General features: G+C 39.4%; 1 protein-coding gene across 3 annotated transcripts in view; it reads right to left on the reverse strand.

The window, feature by feature from the left end:
• LOC127988352 (complement factor H-related protein 4) overlaps window positions 1–17,455 on the reverse strand; it is a 228,861-nt gene that overhangs the window by 62,094 nt on the left and 149,312 nt on the right. For 2 of the 3 annotated variants that reach the window (XM_052591087.1, XM_052591086.1), the window contains exons 6-9: window positions 11,894–12,070; window positions 11,587–11,760; window positions 11,286–11,459; window positions 10,989–11,162 (exon numbers count right to left, since the gene is read on the reverse strand). The exons of the other annotated variant lie outside the window; for it this stretch is intronic. In XM_052591087.1, coding sequence (XP_052447047.1) covers window positions 10,989–11,162; window positions 11,286–11,459; window positions 11,587–11,760; window positions 11,894–12,070 — 699 coding nt within the window. The remainder of the gene's footprint in view (window positions 1–10,988; window positions 11,163–11,285; window positions 11,460–11,586; window positions 11,761–11,893; window positions 12,071–17,455) is intronic. 3 annotated transcript variants of the gene reach the window in all.

A 17,455-nucleotide genomic window follows, 5' to 3' on the forward strand; every position in this document is an offset into this window, starting at 1 on the left:
ACTTGTTAGAGCTGCTTTAAAGCAGAATTTGTATTTGATACTATTGCGATGCTGCCGTGAAACAATCTATATTTTATTAAGCGCTTTAGAAATTAAGTTGATTTTATGATTTGCTTCTATGCATATTCAGTGTATATAAATATGTGTGTGAATATATGCATATATGTTCTGTACACACACAAACACATACCGTATATTCGAAAATACTTTGAAATGCAGGGGGTAAAAATCATTTCCTTCTCAAAACACCATCTTTGATGTCTAAGTGAACAAATGAAGTGTTTTCATACATGATCACTAGGTGTAGGTCAACAGTGAATAAGTGTTGTATTTACAGTTTTTTTTACAATCACTAGAACACATTTCTAAATACTAAAGTCACTTTTCCAAAACTCTTCACACAGTTTTCCTAACCATCTTTCAACTTGACACAGCAGTTAATTTCATATTCAAATATTGTTCTTAAACTACCAAAACACTTTCTTAATGTCTCAGATCAAGTCATTCTAACATTACACATTGCAGTATTATTTGTGATTTTTACCCTTTTGTATATTTGGTAATAAAAGTGTGAAAGACTAACACTATATATATATTATGGCTCAATTTCTCTAAACTCTACACACAAAACACGCAAAACTTCACACATATCTTGCAAAAGCAAACAAATCTTTCAAAATTATATAAACTGGTATTTTTGCGTAGTTACTCTACACGTAAACTTAAAATAATTATCCACACACAATGTACTTGTGTATGTGTGTGTGTGTGTTAAGAGTGTAGTGGAGCGGAGGAGTTTGACATAACACTTACACATACATGCATATTCACATAGGGGTGTCAAAATGGCTGAAAAAACTAAATTCGAATTTTGTTCTTAAATATTAACAATATTCAAATTGAATATATATATATATATATATATATATATATATATATATATATATATATATATATATATATATATATATATATAATTTTTTTCAGCTACTTACAAAATTTACTTGTCGCACAATTTCTGAAACCTGTGACACAAACACCAGAAACACACCAAATCAGCAAAACCATATATCTCGGCCGTTGAGTTTTCAATTTCATAAAACACTTTTTGCAAAATGCAACACACAATACTCTAACACACAAAAATAGAACAGAATTAATATTATGGCAAAGGTGTTTGCAAATGTTTGCTTTTGAGATGTGTTTGTGATGTTTTGAATGCAGTGCTTCATTTTGCAATAGATGTGAGGCATTTTTCATTTTGTGTGCAATTATTGGATTTCGTCCCCTTGGAATTATAAGGTTCTATCTGCGTTCTGAGTAGTTTTGAGATATTGAGCTTTAAAGTTTTTGTGTTCCATAGACTTCTGTAGATAGAACCTTTTTGTCTTTTCAATAAAAAAATCCCAAAATGTACACAAGTTAAAATAAAACATCACATAATGTAAATAAATTGTCACAGAATAAGAATATGTGAATAACTAAATTTTGACAAAAATGTCAGATAGAATCTTATAATTCCAAGGGGACGATTTGTGTGAAAAGTTTTGAAAAAATAGGTAAATGTTTTTAAAATGTATGTGAGCAGTTAAAAAAACGTAAAAGGCATAATTTCAGTTAGGCTTTTGACTTAAAGGTGCAGTGTGTAAATTCTAGCGGCATCTAGCGGTGAGGTTGCGATTTGCAACCAGCAGCTCAGTCCCCGCTCACCCTCCCATTAGAGAAGATACGGTGGCCGACACAGGTACAGATGTGTATATTTACTTAATTATTCAATACATCAATGGTATTGCGAATGTTAATGTACTTGTTCATCATTGTGTCAGTGTTTTATTCGCAAGAACATCAAAGTTACGAAACTTGATGTGTAAAGCAGTTTGTCCCTTTAGGGCTACTGTAGAAACATGATGGTGACTTCCATGTAAGGTGACCAACGGTCTATATAGATAGAAATAGCTCAATCTAAAGTAATAGAAACTTAACGATTCATTAAGTACGTTTTTTATATACCTTTGAAAACACAGTTAAGTATATTATATTGCATTTCTGTAAATATATCGTTGTAAATATTACACATTACACCTTTAAGATTTTGACTTCTCTCCTGAGGCCACAAGAGGGAACATCGGGCAAAATAATGCATATTTATTCAAAACAGGACTATCTTTGAAAAAGTGCATAATGTTTCAAATAATGTTAATAAACCATATATAACAAAATAAGTTGCTTAAAGTTAGAAAACATTATCATGCAAGTATAGTTTAATACAAATGATGGAAACCCAATCACTAAGAGTAATTGTTTCATTTAAAAACTCGAGATGCAGTGACATGGGGAAAAACCGCCATAAACAACCCCTGCGTTCTATTTGGAAGGGCTCATCCCTATGCTCCAAAGTGTAGGGGTCCAAACAACTTTTTCATTCAGTGCCCTTCTGCATCATGATCATCATCCCAAGCCCGCACAGATGTGCCATCCTAAAGCAAAGAATCTGTGCAAAGGATCATGGGGGCCCGAATTGTCCATCAATTGTACCCTTTGAAATCCTTCATTCCAAAGGGTCCTTTGAATTGGCCAGTTTTGAGCACTTCAGTTTGGAATGACCCTTCAATATGGTGGCCATGATGTTTCACTCTGAAAGTACCCTTCAGAGGGCGATACATCCTGTTTGGACGCACCGAACATCTGTTTCATAAGGAGACTGGGTGGTGACACATTCGGTTTACAGTGGCCACCACAAAATAACTGGTGGGAATGTAATATTAACTTGTGGGAGTGCAATATTTACTTGTGGCAACATCATAATATGTAGTGGCCATAGAGATGACAACCTTATGTCATGGCCACTACTTCTTATGTTGAGGGAACAACATATTTTTCTTGTGGCCATGATTTAATGCATAAAAGATCCTGTGTGGTCATAACCTGGGATTATCCGAGATGGATATGTTAATATTACATTTTGAATTAAGAAATTATAATATTCATCATTATATAAATTATTACATCATTCAATTATTATATTAACTAAAGAGAATATGAAGCTGATGACACGCCGCGTTGTGTTCTGGGAAACTGCTTTGTTTATCCATCAACACTGAGAGGATCGCGCTGCCATTCCTCTATTGAGCTTAGGGCAGTATTTTGATTTTCTGCAGTGATTGTGGAAAATGTCACCATTGTATTTTATTCATGCTTGCATCAAGAATTGCAAAAGTAACTATGGTCATCGTCTTGAGAGAAAACTGTACATAGTAGTGTACATTTTTTTTTCTTTCTCTGTAAAAACAACAAGGGAAGCAGCTCGCGGCGATGAAGATCAGCAGTCTTCCCCATGATTGTGTAGCCTATTGAATCAAACTGAGAGACCATTTTGAAGGCTCAGGAAACCTTTGCTGGTGTTTTGAGTTGATTAGCTGATTGGCATGTCACCATATTCTAATTTTTTGAGATTGAATTGGTGGGCTCCTGTTAAATGTGAGCCAAAATCATCACAATTAAGAGAAACATAGACTTAAACTACTTCAGTCTGGGTGCATTGAATTTATTTAATACACAAGTTTCACAATTTGAGTTGAATTACTGAAATAAAAGAACTTTTCCATGACATTCTAATTTATTAAATGTATATAATCTCATACTATGATGTATGCAGACCCATTTTATTTATGTTTTCTGCTTTTTGTCATTATGATTGTTCATTGTTAAAGATACAACCATTTTTCTCCAAGCTTGAACACAAGAGGGACAGGTGCACTAACACCTCGTAGCATCAGTAACTCCACAACCCTACCTGTAGAGATGGGAACCGAAAACGTTTTGTTCTTTGAAAAGAACTGGCACCATGAGCAATTTGATAAACAAAGTAATAGAAAATATTTATTTTAATGCATTTTAAATGTTTACAAATGTGGAAACCACTTATTGCATCACACCATCTCCTGACTGCATTATTATTTGTAAAATATGGACTTTATGGAGAGTGTGTATACATGTTTAAGTTTAACCATTTATATTTCATTAATTGAGGGAAATTAACAAGTGTATCAGCCCTCAAGGGACTATTTGGCCAACAAGCTTATGTCACGATTGGTGTTATGGCAAACACAGAGAGGGAACCAATTGCGGGTACGTCGTTTATTTAGGGATAATCCAAAGGGGTAAACAGTCCAGGCAGGGGTCAAAACCAAACATAATCCAAAACATAAACTAGACACGATAACAAACGCACGGCAAGGCAAGACAAGAGTTGACGGACATGAATTATCATAAGACATAAACAAGGACTCCGTAACACAGACTAAGACAGACTGGGTATAAATAGACAAGAGGATAATGAGGGAACAAGAGAACGGTGGGGGACAATCAATTACACAACAAGGAGGAAGGTGACCAAATAAGGGAGGAGGAAGTGATCTGGTGACAGACACCGTGAGCAAGGAGGACATCTAGTGGAACCCCAGGGAACAACAACCCAGACACTGTGACAGTACCCCCCCACTATGGAGCGGCTCCCAGACGCTCCATGACAAGACACAACACAGAGACCAGGAGGGAGGCGGACAGGTGGAGGCTCAGGGGGAGGGACGGAGGGCCGGAAAAGAAAAACATGGGGAACAAACACCAGAAATGTAAACATAAAACAGGGAGACCAGGAGGGAGGAGGACTGGAGGAGGTTCAGGGGGAGGGATGGAGGGCAAGACTAACTGAGGGAAAACAGACAGAAACAAAACAGAAACCAAGAACACAAAACAAAGTCCAAGAAGAGCATGTTGAGGTGCCCACCAGGGCGGAGCAGAGGACCACCATAGCCGTGTGGTCAAAGCCAGAGCCCTCCAGGGTGGAGCGGAAAACCACCACAACTGTGTGGTCAGGGCGGAAGCCCCCCAGGGCGGAGCAGAAGACCACCACATCCTCGTGGTCACCGCCAGAGTCCCCCAGGGCGGAGCGGATGACCACCACGTCCACGTGGTTGCCGCCTGAGTCCCCCAGGGCGGAGCGGGTGACCACCACATCTTTGTGGTCAAGGCCGGAGTCCACCAGGGCAGAGCGGAAGACCACCACAGCCATGTGGTCAGGGCGAGGGCCCCCCAGGTCCAAGCGGAAGACCACCACAGCCATGTGGTCAGGACGAGAGCCCCCCAAGGCGGAGCTGATCTCTGTGCGGCCGTACCAATGGGACTACGAAACTCCGGTAACCCCCTGGTGTCTTTACTGGACTCCAGAAGATCTGTGACTTGACCTGACTCTGGAGAGTCAGCGGTGACTAGACCTGACTTTGGAGGGTCAGTGGTGACTAGCCCTGACTCCGGAGAGTCCACCGGAACCTGCCTCGACTCCTGAGAGTCCACCGGAACCTGCCTCGACTCCTGAGAGTCCACCGGAACCTGCCTTGACTCCTGAGAGTCCACCGGAACCTGCCTCGACTCCTGAGAGTCCACCGGAACCTGCATCGACTCCTGAGAGTCCACCGGAACCTGCATCGACTCCTGAGAGTCCACCGGAACCTGCATCGACTCCTGAGAGTCCACCGGAACCTGACTCGACTCCGGAGAGTCCACGGGAATCTGACTCGACTCCGGAGAGTCCACCGGAAAGTGACTCGACTCCGGAGAGTCCACCGGAACCTGTCTCGACTCTGTGAAGACCTGAGGCGCCTTGGCTTCGGGCACTGTCTCTGGAATGGTCTCGGGCACCTTGACTGGCGACTCAGACATTGAGTCGGCCATCTTGTGCTGTGACTCTAAGCTGCCGATCATCTTGTGCTGTGGCTCTAGGCTGGCGTCCATCTTGGGCTGTGGCGCTAGGCTGGCGGCCATCTTGGGCTGTGGCGCTAGGCTGGCGGCCATCTTGGGTTGTGGCGCTAGGCTGGCGGCCATCTTGGGTTGTGGCGCGGGACTGGCGGCCATCTTGTACTGTGGTGCTGGACCGGTGGCCAATTTGAGCATTGGCGCTGGATTAGCGGCCCTCTTGTGCTGTGGCGCTGGGCTGACAGTTATCTTGTGCTGTGGTGCTGGATTGGCGGCCATCTTGGGTTGTGGCGCTGGTCTCATAAGGCATAAACAAGGACTCCGTAACACAGACTAAGACAGACTGGGTATAAATAGACAAGAGGATAATGAGGGAACAAGAGAACGGTGGGGGACAATCAATTACACAACAAGGAGGAAGGTGACCAAATAAGGGAGGAGGAAGTGATCTGGTGACAGACACCGTGAGCAAGGAGGACATCTAGTGGCACCCCAGGGAACAACAACCCAGACACTGTGACAGCTTATTCCTGCTTAACGTTATTGATAGTGCTGATAAACACATGCTGATTGATGGACTAGCATTACTCACGATAACTTACTACCTTCCATCAACACTACATTCAGTAAAGGTAAAATAGTAAAAAAAAAAACAAAAAAAAAAAAAACACATAATAATAGTTCATTTAAATGAAACCAGAAGCCGAACCAGAAAATTTCTAAAAGAATACCCAACCCTACTTATGAAGATCTGTACACTAAAATATTTTCACAGTGTCTGGTTTGTGTTCCCTGGTTAACCACTAGATGTCCTCCTTCACCACGGTGTCTGTCACTTCCTGAACCACATTCCCCGCAATCTCTAGGTGTTTCTCAATGTCAAGGAAGGATCCTTGGAAGGCAGTATTTCGAGGATGCTACGTCATCGACATCCGTCGAAGGACTGTTCCAGTGTTGAGGATCCTCGGAATTTCAACCAAGGACTGAGTCCTTCGTTCGAAGAATATCCCATACACAGGAAAGGATGCATATGTGTATCCTTCGCGCTCTCAAATCACCCACAATCCTATGCGTGCAGCTTTGCTATCTAACTTTAGTTCAAAAATTCAAAAATGTTGAACGTTAACGTAGTCAGAGCGTTAACGGTTTTTATTTACGTTACCAAACATTTGTTATAACTGTAGTAAATATAAGTGAAGTTTGACATTTGAAGGCGCAATATGTAATTTTTCTGCTTTAAAAATAGCAGAAATCACTATATCTATGTTATATATATTTTTTAGTTGTGTACTTACATCATCCCGACAGTTTCCACGAACTTTCAAATCCGGAGAAAATTATAGTTTAATTAGAAGACAAGGCACGTTTCTATATTTCCGTTTTGTCGCCCGTCCATGGCGTCATATAAACTTTGACCCCTCTAGTTTATCTAACTTCCTGCGGAACCGCCAAATACAAAGGTGAACAGAAACAAAGACGAGACGAAGAAGAAAAAGTAGTAGCCTTGATCGAGGCTATTATATTTTATATTTATATTGTTTATATTCGTATTTAAACCTCAATCAATAACTTAGTTATGGATCATGATTATGCTTTGCCTGCACGTTCTGTGAAGCGCAAACGCATGGGTGAAATAAATGACCCGAGATGGTTTTGGGACAAGAAAAGCAACAAGACACGGGTAAATATTGGAGTTGCATTTCCAAGATAGAAAGAGCTTCGTGACAAGCTGAAACTAAAGAGAGATGCCGAACTCGCTTGCATTCTGATAAACAAGTATGCATCCATTCAGCTAACTTTATCTATCCGTATATTTTGTGAAACGATGATGTCTTGTGTAAAACGCAGACGGACTAGCTCTCATGTAAATCTACATTTGTTCTATATCTAGCTGAATAAAGTAGCATCAAATGCAGTTCTCTAACTTGTTCGATATCATAGTATAACGTAATTATAATTATTAACGAAAGGCGACTGTGTTTTTTAACATATATTACTACTAGCTAGATGGAATATTGATTTGATAGGGGTCTCATAATTGGGATGGATTGGGATAGTGTGGGATGGATCGGAGCCGCCGTCTCACCATGGCGGACGGAGAAGGGAGAGGAAGTGCACGTTTGCCGAGCCAGTGCCACTGTCCATAATGGCCGCAAGTCCAGCGCCACTGCACAAAATGGCCACCAGCCCAGCGCCACGAGGCAAGATGGCTGCCAGGCCAGCGCCACAGCACAAGATGGCCGCCAGCCCAGAGCCACTGCACAGATTGGCCGCCGGCCCAGCGCCGCTGCTCAGGATGGCCACCAGCCCAGCGCCACAAGGCAAGATAGACGCCAGCCCAGGACCACAGCACGAAGTGGTCGCCAGCCCAGCGACACAAGGCTAGATGGCTGCCAATCCAGCGCCACTGCCCAAGATGGCAGCTGAGACATTTTTTGATTATTTCTCTATGCTGTCCAAAGTCCTAGAGATTCCCAAGACTGTTCACGTCACTTCTGCTGAGCCAGCGCCACAGTACATGATGGCTGCCTACCCAGCGCCACTGCACAAGGTGGCCACCCAACCAGAGCCAATGCACATGGTGGCCGCCAGGCCGGAGGCCACCATTGTTACATCACTTGTTGTTTAGCCATGTTCCAGTGAAAATAAACCACCCATAATCCTTTGTCTCATGCTGTGTAGACGGACTGCATTGAATTAAGTCCAGTTTATTTTCTGAAGAGCGAACATTTGAGAGTATAAGTAATGGAATTGCTCTCCTTCTCACTGTGTATTAGGACGATATAGACATGTCCTCTTCCAGGCAGATTTGTAACATTTTCTGTTGATTGGAACCCTTTAATTATTGCCCTAATGGTGGAAATGGGAATTTTCACTGCTCAAGCTCTTTTCTTAAAGCCACTTCACTAATTTGTGTAGCTCTGTCATATTTTGCTGCACATCAGAATTATATTAATATATTTTTCTCATTGTGATGGATGATTAAGGGAATACAGGCTTTGTTTTCCCTCCCATTTATATTTCTGTGAAACAGGGAGCCATGGCTGAATAATTCCATGTTCATAATCACCCTGGAGTGCTCAAAATTGTGAATATGAATGGGAACATACTTCAGAAATATTTTACTCATAAGAATTTCTAGGATTTCTTCAAAGCAAATATATATAACAATTATTGCCAGTACCACAAAATGGTCTGGGGAATTGATGTTGTACTTGATCTAAATATCTACATCTTTTGATTTTCACCTACACTAACGGTTTAAATGGTTTTATTATCTGTAGGATGTTTTAAAATATTCAATTTCAAGAGGTGATTAAGACATCTTGATTAAAAATGTATCTTGAGCCGTTATAGTGCATATATATATATATATATATATATATATATATATATATATATATATATATATATATATATATATATATATATATATATATATTGTTGTGCCCCTTCCTCAAATATGATGAGAAAAAAAAACATAATTTGATTTAAATAAATAAATGATTTTTTTGTAAGAAACAGATTAAAAATGTATCTTGAGCCTATGTATTTTAACAGTGTTATTATTAACCAATCATTATTGCCTGATTGTTTTTTTTTTTTTTATATATAATGCATTTTACATCATTTTAAAGGCTAATGATGGCTTAGGTTTGTTAAGCAACAACAAAATATTACAGTATATTAATACTTCTTTGTAAATTATTATTTGAAGGATCAAAACCATGGATAAATTGCAGTCACCATGGCTACAAGAACGATGATTTTTGGTGTTATTCTTGTTAAAAAACAAAGGCTAATTTTCGTCAGAGTCAGAGAGAATATTAGATGCGTTTGTGATGGTGAAATTATTTCTGACATTAAAACTCATTATTAACGTCAACAGCCATAAAAAAAGAAAAGAAAAGAAAGAAAGAAGATTTAACAGGATTGTGCCTGAAAGTGATAAACGGACCTAATTTTTACCTAAATGATTTACAATTTATTTTAATAAATATAGAAAATATATAAGGTGTGCATTAAAGCTGACACCTAGATGAACATATTACAGTTGTTTTTTTTATGACTGTAAGTCTTTCTCCTCAAATGGTATTGACGTTAGAAAAGTGTATACCAATATCGCGTGTAACTTTAGAGATGGTCCCTAAATTAGAGAATTTTGAACGTCCTTTGTCAAGCCAAATTATGCAGTTTTTTTTTTTTTTTTTTTAAATCGGGGGTAGATGCCCATCCATCAGTTAAGAACATTCAGCCACGAACATGATGTGCAAGCGGTCACGAGCGTGGATGGGGGAATGGCGCATGTTTTTTTTTTTGTTTTTTTTTTAGCAATTGGGAGTTGGTGCCCTACGCGGACTGCGTGTAGGGAGCGGCGGTACTATATATATATATATGTATGTGTAAGGGTACGTGTATTCGTACCGGACCGTATTGGTACAGGGCTTTCGGTACGGTGCAATATTTTGTGTGCGGAACATAAGTACATTTTCGTGTTTCCAAACGAACATATTAAGTAGCGGAAGTCTCCGTGTTTAGCGCAAATCCCGCCCTGCAGCTATGATTCTAAGGCCGGTGACACACTGGCTGCGTGTCAGTTGCATGAAAGTTGCTTCGCGTTTTCAGTGTGTCTTTACACACCAGAATCGTGCGTGACGCAGCGCGTCATGAGCATTCCTACAAGCTCCAATTGGTAATGCTGTACTGTAACAAACTATCTCTGGCTGTAATCATAGTTATTTATTTATATTTTTCATTATATTTTATTATATGATATTGGTTTGAGAATGAGAGCATTTTATTTAGTGGAGAACTTTGCGGCAGTATTTTATTTCTTATTCTTTATATATATATATATATATATATATATATATATATATATATATATATATATATATATATATATATATATATATATTTTTTTTTTTAAGTATTTGAAAAAAAAAGGTGTAAACAAAAATTGTTAAAAAAAAAAAGTTTATAGTAATAAAAAACCTGCAGTTTAATGTTTGCATTTCTTTCCCTTACTGTACCAAAAATGAACCGAACTGTGACTTTAAAACTGAGGTACGTATCGAACCGTGATTTTTGCGTACCATTACACCCCTAGTATGTATATATATATCTATATGTGTGTGTGTGTGTGTGTGTGTGTGTGTATTTGATTGGATAAATAAAAAGTTGTATCAGAACATTCAATGCCATTAAAGGCAAATTGTCAAAAGTCTGTAACATACCAGTGCATTGCTGTATTCCTGTCCATTGTTGTTGGGAACCACATGTGATTTGTACAGGTTCCTCAGGTTCAAATCCAGGACTACATTTATATTGTATTGTAGAATTGATTTTGAAGTTTGGTCTCTGACCTCCCACAATCTTTGCATTTTGGATGTAAGGCGGTGCACATATCGCTGTAAAACAAATATCCATTATACTAGTTAAAATTCATCAGAGCACATATAATTTGATTTAAATAAATAAATAAATAAAATCACAACATTCAATGGAATTAAGTGGCAACCAGTATAACACACCAGTGCAGGTCTGTATGTTTGTCCATTGGGGTTGGAAATCACAGGAAATTTGTAAAGGCTCCTTTGGTTCAAATCCAGGGCTACATTTATATTGTATTCTTGAATTGATTCTGTAGTTTGGTCTCTGACCTCCTACAATCTCTGCATTTGGGATGTAAGGTGATGCACACATTGCTGTAAAGCAAACATCCATCCTACTAATAAGAATTCATCAATGCACATATAGACAATATTTTGATGAAAAAAAAAATTATAATATCACAACATTCAATGGCATTAAGAGGCAACCACTGTAACACACCAGTGCAGGTCTGTATGTCTGTCCATTGGCGTTGGGAATTACAGGAGATTTGAACAGGCTCCTTTGGTTCAAATCCAGGACTACATTTATATTGTATTATTGAACTGATTCTGTAGTGTGGTCTGTGACCTCCTACAATCTCTGCATTTGGAATGTAAGGTGCTGTACACATTGCTGTAAAACAAACATCCAACATGCTATTTAGAATTCATCAGAGCAAATACAGATAATCATTTGATTGCAAATAAAATAAAATAATTAATATCACAACATTAAATTGAATTAAGAAGCAATCACTGTAACTTACCAGTGCATTGCTTTATTTCTGTCCACTGGCCCTGGGAATCACAGGTAATCTGTACAGGCTGCTCTGGTTCAAATCCATGACTACATGTATACTCTATTACTGAATTGATTGTGTACTTTGGTTTCTGACCTCCCACAATCTCTGCATTTGGGATGTAAGGTGGTTCACAATTTTTTTCTGTAAAACAAACATCCATCATACCAGATAGAATTCATCAGTAAGATTAAACAAATATATTTATCTTAACGTAGGACTAATTCATGGTTTTGTTTCTGAAATTTCAAATTGAAATGCAAATTTAACGGAAGTTTAATCTACACCGAATAAAGTTTTTCAATAGGGATGCACCGAAGTGAAAATTATTGGCCAAAGCCAAACAAAATGAAACACTGGGCCGAAGGCCGAAAACCAAATACCACATTTTCCCCCATGTAGGCCTAATTTGCCTTTTTTTTCTCTCATCAATGCAATAATTAAATTGCCAAAATTTGCTTTTTACTTTTTTATCCTGCTTTCCAAGTAAAAAATTAATCACAAAACAACAATTAAAAAATATTTATTCCCTAAACCTAACCATCTCCACATCCTGGATCCTACTTCTCACCTAAATCTACCCATCTCCAACCCCCTGGATCAAATGGTTCCAATTACTCTTATACGTATTGTTGTTACAAAATGTAGTTAAAAATGTCCTGTTACACATTTGTACTTACACAATCTATCCTAAGGGTTGTTGCATATGTGTAGTTACAGAAATATTACAGCTGTAGATACTATGTACCAATGTGTACTTACACTTGTGGTTACATACTACATACATTTAGTTACTATGTGAGTACACATGTATTAGGGACACAATATAAAGTGGGACCGATAAAGGTATTAATAGAGCTGTTATAGGGTAATTATTATTAGCATTATTATTGTCTTTTTTTGTGCAGTAAAATTACAACACTATAATTTTTTAATGTTGATGGAGTTCTTGCTTTTTCTCAGCTTTTATTTTGGCAGAAACCTGCAGGAAGATCTCAGTGCTTCTTTTTTTTTGACAACAGCATGAAGATTTATAAATGATTATCATTACGAATTCGGGAAGATGTTTGTCGCATGAATCACATTGTCCAATGTCACAAAAATTCTGAGAAACGTTACTAAGCAACTGACAAGTAACAAGTTTGGTGCAATTTTTCCTCGCGCTTTGGACTTTGAACCCTGGCGCCACGAGCTAGTGCAGGGCTTTTATAATACATGCAATTTCTTTGTGAATTAGAAAATATACAATTCTGCAGGCAATCCCAGTCCCTGGGGTCGTCTGATGCCAGTGACCAGGGGATGGGACACTAAAAGTGGTGTGAGAGGAAGCATAAGTTTTGCTTCTCTTCATGAATGATGTGAGGAAGACTCTGTACAGAGTTAATCCACGTAAGGCTACTGGTCCAAACAGCATTCCTGGCAGAGTACTCAGTGGATGCACAGACCAGCTAGCGGATGTCTTCACTGACATTTTTAACATCTCCATGAGCAGCACCATTGTCCCTACGTGTCTCAAGACCATCATCTCTGTTCCTATGAAGTCCTCATTATCCTGCCCTCGATGACTACTGGCCCATTGCACTCACACCCATCATCATGAAGTGCTTTGAGAGGCTGGTCATGAGGCACATCAAGTATCTACTGTCCCCCAAACTGGACCACTTTCAGTTTGCATACCTCCCCAAACACTCTACTGATGACACGTCACCACCTCACTCCATCTAGCTTTTACCCACCTGGAAAATAAAGTTATGTAAGAATGCTGTTCATAGACTTCAGTTTAGCATTCAACACAATCATTCCTTGGTGTTCACCTGGCGGAGAACCTTACCTGGTCTCTAAACAACAGCACCACCAAAAAAAAAAACAAAGCAAAGAAACACTTAAATAGGCTTTACTTCCTATGAAGGCTGAAGAAAGCACATTTCCGACCCCCCATCCTCACCAGCAGCCGAAGCAGCTGTATTACTGTCTGTTTTATTTAAACTGCACCATCGCAGATTGCAAGACCCTGCAGCGGATAGTTTAAAGTCTTCTTAGGCCGGCGACACACTGGATGCGTGGCGCAAGCGTCTCAGCGGCGTGGCGTGTTGATTTTTAATTCGGCTCCCATGTTAGCAGGTTAGAGCATGCAGACTGCCTGCGTGAAACGCGCGTCTCAGAAAACGCGTGCATGCTAGAAATAGAAGCGACGCCTATTTTTCACGCGACAGGTGAGCATTTTGGAAGCGTTTACAGGCAAAATATAAAAGAAAAATATGTTTATATGTCATTTTGTTCACAAATACAAATTAATTAATGGCATTTTGAAGTTTGAAAGTCTATAGGTTGACATAAATTCAGATATAAATGTAATTAAAAAAATAATAATAATAATAATAATTATATATATATATATATATCGATTTTCAAATATTGCATCTGTCAAACATGGTCTATTGTCCTTTATCAGTAGGCTTTACATTTATGCTTAACATGAAGTATAGCCTTCAACAACTCTCTCCCCATATTTGAACAAGGGTGATCCAAATCACGTGACTTTCAGGTAGGCTACACTTCGAGTTTGCAAAGACGGATGACGGCAGGTTAATTGAAGAGGTGGAGACACACCGGCAACTGTACGATCCACATGATCCTTGCTATAAAGATCTAAGGAAAAAGGAAAAGGCATGGGACTCAGTTGCTACAGCGATTGGTTATAATGGTAGGTTTACTATATATTGCCTACATAGGCAACTTACCGATAGCCTACATGTGGTCCAATAGAAGTTTGAGGGAGCAGGGTGTATAAAAAATGTCTATAATGTCTAATCTTTTCAGGTCGGTTATCGGTTATCATCCCTCCCTCCATTATTATTTGTCTACCAGCACACACTATACTGCTGGCTCCTGCTTGCACTTGCATTTTATAAATGTATAAATCCCTTCAATACATAATGAAATACCTAATTGACATACTCTTTTTTATATATATATTAATGTCCAGTTGTTAATTTTGTGTTATTTTTGTCACTATTACATTGTCCTAACAATATAATTAGCATTTCCAACAAATTTTTGCACGAAGTGATGTGTTCATCTGCCACATACCACAGAAAAAAGAGTCACCAAACAGACTACAAAACAGCTTTTTTTTTTAATGCAGGCCTATTTACTGTGATAATATATACAAGTCATTTTTCAGAGATCACCATGTCAATCTTTATTTAAGATTATTATTATAATTATGAACATAAAAAGGATATTAGTTGGAGGATATTTGTCATTAAACGGAGCCATGCAGAACATTTTAATTACAAACAAACAACCATTCTGCCTGAAGACAGTCTCACACCTGGACGTAGGTGAACCTGTAGTCTGCATCCAGAGTGAACAAGTGCCAGAAGAACAATGGAGTATGTCTTCTTATAATTGGTTGCAGGACTTCCAGGATTGGGAGGTGCTTTGATGGTGATGTGCTTCCCATCTATTGCACCCAAACAGTTTGGAAATTTCCACTTGGCACTGCACATCATGTGCACAGATGAGCACACAGTAATGGCCCCCAAATGGTCCTGATAGGCCAGTCTAGCAAAGCTTTCTCCTGCTGCAAGTTATCTGTATCAGAAATAAAAATATGTAATTGTCAATATGAGTAATTATAATATAGTTGTAATAATATTACAACAAAGTTAGTAGTATTGATGAGATTATATTTTCTCCCCATAGTTGATGATTGCAAAAGGTGGATGGTGCTGAGAGATGCTTTTGTAAAACTAAATAGGCTGTCACGTGAGGCCCAGGCCCAGGCCCAGGCCCAGGCCCAGGCCCAGGCCCAAACTATTTTTTTGACATTTCTCACAGAACTGGAGGACAGACAGCTGGCACAGATGAACACCCCAGGCCCTATAAGAGGAAGCCACTCTTCCACCCCCACTGCATTTCACCCTAACAGCCCTAAACTCCAAGCCCGGTCCCAATATCACCCTGTTCCTCCCCAAGATGACCCTCCCAGTACACTTTTGGAGAATCTGTCTGACCCTTTACCCCACAGCTACTACAATTTGTAAATGATAGCATTAAATGTAAATACTTCAGTTTTTAATATTAACATTATGTGGAATAATGTATCTGTTTTAGTGTAAATAATAGTGTTTTGTTATTTAAACGTTTATAATGTTCAATTCTTTAGGAAAAAAAAAAAATCTTGTTGAACTGTCTTTCGTTCTTTTATTATACAGAGAATAAAAAGCCTACCTGAGTGTAATGGCAAGCCTCTGCTTGGGCTCGATAGGATCACGGAAATTGGTTGTCTGCCTCGTCAGGTCGGGTCCAACAATAGACAGAATCTCCTCCATTTGTTCCACTGACATCCGAAAGTAATGCAGATGTTTTTCGGAATCAAGTTGCAACTCTGCAACAAGGTGATAATAAGCTCTGAAAGTTTTTCTACTTTGATTCATGGGGTGAACCCACCATCATCTGTTTCTCCTCTGGCGAATTCTTAACAGAAGAAGGGCTGCAATGGCTTTTCTTCTGTCAACAACTCGAACTGAAAAATAAAAAAATACTGTTATAATTGTCAATGGTAATAGGGACTAGAGGGATAGACTTTTGTCCACTGTAGTGGAAATTATATTTTATTTTATTTTTCTGACACCATACATGTCACTGTCACAGTGTCTGGTTTGTGTTCCCTGGGTATCAACTAGATGTCCTCCTTCCCCACGGTGTCTGTCACTTCATGAACCACATTCCTCACGTTCTCTGCCTTGTCGTGCTCGTACTCGCATTTGGATCTCTCACTGTGTCTTCTTGTATCCCGGTCTTGACAGAAGGACTTCGTCAATCTGAGATCCAGCGGTATGTCTACTCATGTTTCCTCCCCAGCCACAGTGTGGGATAGGAATAGTTTTGAGGGAACTCGCCTTGTGATTTTCTGTTGGACCAGGGGAGGTAGAGGAGGAGGAGTGGTCGAGAGGAGGCTCGAGGGTTTTTTTGTTCCCTTCCTGTCCCTGTTCCCCTCTGTTAGCCTGGCCCTCCATCGCTCCCCCTGAACCTCCTCCTGTCCGCCTCACTCCTGGTTTCTGATTTTGTAGTCTTGTCTTGGAGCGTCTGGGAGCCGCTCCGTAGAGGGGGGGTATTGTCACAGTGTCTGGTTTGTGTTCCCTGGGTACCCACTAGATGTCCTCCTTTCCCACGGTGTCTGTCACTTCATGAACTACATTCCTCACGTTCTCTGCCTAATCATTGCACTCAGCTGTCACTGGTTATCAATCATTGCACTCAGTCTATTCTCCATTAGCGTTTGCCTCTACCTGTGTATTTATACCCGGTCTGTCTTAGTATGTGTCATGGAGTCCTTGTTTATTCATATCCGTATCTTGTCGTGCTCTAGCCTTGTGTCCTTAAACCAACATCAGGAAAACATGTCCACTGTAGAGGATATCAGGACTTAAATCATGCTTGTCAGGCATTTTGGGAGAAAAGAGTGAATACTAAAAAAAAAAAATAATGCATGAATATTCCAAATAAGTTTGAGATATTACT

This window comes from Carassius gibelio, chromosome B22 (genome assembly GCF_023724105.1).
Source record: "Carassius gibelio isolate Cgi1373 ecotype wild population from Czech Republic chromosome B22, carGib1.2-hapl.c, whole genome shotgun sequence".
NCBI classification, from domain to species: Eukaryota; Metazoa; Chordata; class Actinopteri; order Cypriniformes; family Cyprinidae; genus Carassius; species Carassius gibelio.